The sequence below is a fragment of the Clupea harengus genome, unplaced genomic scaffold, assembly GCF_900700415.2.
Source record: "Clupea harengus unplaced genomic scaffold, Ch_v2.0.2, whole genome shotgun sequence".
Taxonomy (NCBI): Eukaryota; Metazoa; Chordata; class Actinopteri; order Clupeiformes; family Clupeidae; genus Clupea; species Clupea harengus.
Genome location: NW_024879712.1, coordinates 45,001 through 50,000, shown reverse-complemented (window position 1 = coordinate 50,000; position 5,000 = coordinate 45,001). Strand labels below are relative to the sequence as shown.

The 5,000-nt window shown below is 47.5% G+C and overlaps 1 protein-coding gene across 1 annotated transcript in view; it reads right to left on the bottom strand.

Annotated features, from left to right (window-relative positions):
• LOC122129953 (adhesion G protein-coupled receptor A3-like) overlaps positions 1-5,000 on the bottom strand; it is a 41,815-nt gene that overhangs the window by 13,776 nt on the left and 23,039 nt on the right. Inside the window, 3 exon segments of the mRNA XM_042704688.1 lie at positions 568-772; positions 1,635-1,799; positions 3,821-4,034. Coding sequence (XP_042560622.1) covers positions 568-772; positions 1,635-1,799; positions 3,821-4,034 — 584 coding nt within the window.

Genomic DNA, 5,000 nt, shown 5'->3' with positions numbered 1-5,000 from the left:
CTGGACGGGGGATTAACCACTTGTCCATGTTCTTGCAGCAATCGGAACGAGCTCCCGCTAGCCCTACACAGGGCATCAGCAAGGAAATTCTGACGAGGGAGCTAACCGCCTATGTTTTGACTAACGGTCACTAACCTACCTGTAGCCATTTTTGGCAGTGTAATTATTTCGCTGAATATCGGTGTGAGTATTTTTGGCTATTCAGACTATTTAAGATTTCATGTTTATTTATAGCTCAGTTTGTAAATGTAATGAGCTTTTTCACTTTGAAAACGCAAATCACATTGTCTCCCCGCGTGACCTCTGAACCACTTTGCGTACCCCAGTTTGGGAACCGATGATGTATAGGATGCAGGTGTGTAGTGTGTGTGTGTGTGTGTGTGTGTGTGTGTGTGTGTGTAGTGTGTAGTGTGTGTGTGTGTGTGTTTGTAGTGTGTATATATAGTGTGTGTGTGTATAGTGTGTGTGTGTGTTGTGCGTGTAGTGTAGTATGTGTGTGTGTGTGTGTGTGTGTGTAGTGTGTGTGTGTATATAGTGTGTGTGTGTGTGTGTGTGTGTGTGTCTCACCTGGTTGATGATGTACAGGATGCGGGTGACGTCCTTCTCGAAGGGGCAGCGTGAGTAGTCCCCCTCGCCCCACGCCCCGGCCCGGTCACAGCGCCTCCACGCCCGGCTCTCGTCCACGGGGGAGCCCAGGTAGATGCCCGCCCCGCCCCCCTTGGGCCGCCCGCAGGGCAGAGATGCTGTGATGCCCCCCAACGTACGCGCCCACCTAAGGAACACACAGCAACACACACACACACGCACATACACATACACACACACACACACACACACACACACAGACACACACACACACACACACATAGGAGTCAGACAGAGGGAACAGCTAACATAAACACACCCTTCGGTTCTATTCAGTCACCACTGGAGGACCCCAACATCCCAGAAAGCCCTCTGATCTACAGAGGATGGCATCAGGTACAGGCAAGTCTCTCACACACACTCACACTCACACACACACACTACACACACACACACACACACACACACACACACACACAAACATCCTGTACATCATCAACCATGTGAGACACACACACACGTACACGTACACACACACACACACTACACACACACTACACACACACTACACACACACACACTTCGTCAGCGTGAGCGTCAGGCCTCATTATCCTGACAACCTGTTGACCTGCTCGTGTCCACTAGGTGGCAGTGCAGAGCTGCCTCTTTCAGTCAGGATGATGGTGAGGGGGAGAGAACACAGAATCCTCAGTTTGAGCAAAGTGTTCCGTGTGTTCCGTGTTGCGTGTTCCGTGTTGCGTGTTCCGCACCTGAACTCCCCACACCATCCTGTGTCTGTGGTGTGTCTGTGGGGTGTCTGTGGGGTGTCTGTGGGGTGTCTGTGGGGTGTGTGTGTGGTGTGTGTGTGGTGTGTGTGTGGTGTGTGTGTGGTGTGTGTGTGGTGTGTGTGTGGTGTGTCTGTTGCATGTGTGTGTGTGTGTGTGTCTGTGGTGTGTGTGTGGTGAGGTGTGTGGTGTGTGGTGTGTGTGTGGTGAGGTGTGTGTGTGTGGTGTGTGTGTGTGTGTGTGTGTCTGTGGTGTTCCGTGTACCTGAACTCCCCCTTGTTGTTGGAGACCCGGTCCGGGGGGCAGTACATGGCGGAACCGTCCAGAACCATGATGTTGACGGTGCGCGTGGTGTTCCCCCGACTCGTGCGCACGCGACACTCCCAGCTCCCCGCAGAACCCAGCTGCACATTAGAGATGGTCAGGGCACTGCAGAGAAGAAGAGAGGGGGATGGAGAGAGAGAGAGAGGGAGAGAGAAAGGGAGGGAGAGAGAGAAAGGGAGGGAGAGAGAGAGGCAGGGAGAGGGAGAGAGAGGGAGGAAGAGAGAGGGAGAGAGAGAGGGAGAGAGAGAGAGAGAGAGAGAGAGGGAGCGAGGGAGAGAGAGGGAGGGAGAGGGAGAGAGAGAGAGAGAGGGAGAAAGAGAGAGGGGGAGAGAGAGGGAGAGAGAGAGAGAGAGAGGAAGAGAGGGAGCGAGGGAGAGAGAGGGAGGGAGAGGGAGAGAGAGAGGGAGAAAGAGAGAGGGGGAGAGAGAGGGAGAGAGAGGAAGATAGGTATGTCCTTTATTAGACCTCTGTTTGTTACATGATTCCACTAATAAAACACATAGAGCATATATATATATATATATATAAAAACACACACAGCATATATATATGTATATATAAAACACACACAGCATTAAGAGGCTACATCAACAAGGCTTCCATTATCACATTCAAAAGAATTAGATAATAAAATAATGTCTCCCCATTACACTTATAATTATATATTAGGGCATTTTATATATATATATACAGTACCAGTCAAAAGTTTGGACACACCTTCTCATTTTTTGAGAAGATTTTTCTTTGATTTTATTATTTTCTACATGGTAGATACATTTTTTTTTGTTTAGAACATCATTCCATATGTGTTCTTTCGTAGTTTAAATGTCTTCAGTATTAATCTACTATGTAGAAAATAATAAAAGTAAAGAAAACACTTATTTTTTAAATTAAAAGGTGTGTACTGTATGTATACGTGATATTTAGAGATGGAGGACTTTAGTTAGTGTGTGTGTGTGTGTGTGTGTGTGTGTGTGTGTAGGACTTTAGTTAGCGCTCAAAGCTAGTAGATGATGATGATGATGATGATGATGATGGTGATGATGATGGAGAGAGAGAGATGGATGGAGGAGGACTTTTGACTTTTGAGATGTGTGTGTGTGTGTGTGTGTGTGTAGATCATCTTAGATGTGTGTGTGTGTGTGTGTGTGTGTGTGTGTAGTGTGTGTGTGCGTGTATAAGTGTGTGTGTGTGTGTGTGTGTGTACCTGGCGATGAGAGAGCAGTTGTGTACGCTGCTCTTCTCTATGTAGATGCCCATGGAGGCGTGTGTGTGTGCGTGTGTGCGTGCGTGCGTGCGTGCGTGTGTAAGTGTGTGTGTGTGTGTGTGTGTGTATAGAGAGTGTGTGAGTGTGTGTGTGTGTGTGTGTGTGTGTTGTGTGTGTGTGTGTGTGTGTGTGTGTGTGTGTGTGTGTGGTGTGTGTGTGTGTGTGTGTGTGTGTATGTTGTGGTGTGTGTGTGTGTGTGTGTGTGTGCGCGCGCGCGTGTGTGTATATAAGTGTGTGTATATAAGTGTGTGTGTGTGTGTGTGTGTGTGTGTGTGTGTGTGTGTGTGTGTGTGTGTGGTGTGTGTGTGTGTGTGTGCGTGCGTGTATAAGTGTGTGTGTGTGTGTGTGTGTACCTGGCGATGAGAGAGCAGTTGTGTACGCTGCTCTTCTCTATGTAGATGCCCATGGTGGCGTGTGTGTGTGTCTCTGTGTGTGTGTGTCTGTGTGTGTGTGTGTGCGTGTGTGTGTGTGTGTACCTGGCGATGAGGGAGCAGTTGTGTCTATGTAAATGCCCATGGAGGTGTGTGTGTGTGTGTGTGTGCGTGTGTATATATATGAGCGTGTGCGTGCGTGCGTGCGTGCGTATAGTGTGTGCGTAGTGTGTGCGTAGTGTGAGCGTAGTGTGTGTGTGTGTGTGTGTACCTGGCGATGAGGGAGCAGTTGTGTACGCTGCTCTTCTCTATGTAGATGCCCATGGTGGCGTTTGTTGTGTGTGTGTGTGTGTGTGTGTGTGTGTGTGTGTGTGTGTGTGTGTATAGTGTGTGTAGTGTGTGTATAGTGTGTGTGTGTATAGTGTGTGTGTGTGTGTGTGTGAGAGTGTGTGTAAGATGTGTGTGTGTGTGTGCATGTGTGTGTGTACCTGGCGATGAGGGAGCAGTTGTGTACGCTGCTCTTCTCTATGTAGATTCCCATGGTGGCGTTGGGCTCGACCCTCTGCCCGTTCTGGTACCAGAGGAGATGCATGTCGGCGGACACCAGCGAGGCGTGGCACTGCAGGGGCAGCGAGTCCCCCTGGAACACCACCTGCTGCTGGGACGGGCTCATCTGGAACGAGGGCAGCTCCAGAGGCAGGTCTGCACACACACACACACAGGCGCATGAACACACACACACACACACACACATTTACATTTTACATTTACATTTAGTCATTTAGCAGACGCTTTTATCCAAAGCGACTTACAAGGCTGTATACACATTTTACATTTACACTGATGGCACAGTGCACATCAGGAGCAATTAGGGGTTCAGTGTCTTGCTCAAGGACGCTTCGACAGGGAATCGAACTAGCAACCTGCTGATTACTAAACGACTTCTCTACCTACTGTACCACTGCCGCCCACACGGGCGCATGAACGTGTGTGTGTGTGTTTGTGTGTGTGTGTGTGTGTGTCTTACCACAGGTGAGTGTGTCAAGCTTAGGGATGGGCATTCGATTAAATTGTCTTAATCGATCGTCGGGAGAATAACGATCGATTTTCGATTAATCATTAATATTTTTATATTAAAATTCACTATTTATAGGCTATATTAAAATGCAGTGAAAATAGAAAAAAACACAGCGTGTTTCCTCATTGAGATCTTTATTACAAGATGAACAACTCTTGTGGCAGTTAAACTGGATCTGTTCAATGGTTACACTTGAAAATATGCGCTGCTGTACTCTTATCTGATTATAAATAAATTAGTGCTGTTAATAGATAAAAAAAAAAAAATACTAATTAATCTCACATTTTGAAATTCATTAATCTAGACTAAATCTTATAAATTAACAAGTAATCACTTCAGACAGCGTGTATTTTAGACACTGTTGTTTAATTGTATTGTTTTCGTGCTCTCTCGCCGTCATACAAGGAATGTATGCGAGACACAATGGTGCCCCTCGACGGTAAATCGTAAGAATTGTCCCCTGAAGCAATTCGAATCACCTCAGTCAGCCCACCGTCTTCAACTATGTTGATGGGCCGACAGTCACCGGCAACCTAAACTGCTACAGCGTTGGTAACCTTTTCACGGACTGGTCTAGTTATTTTACTAGA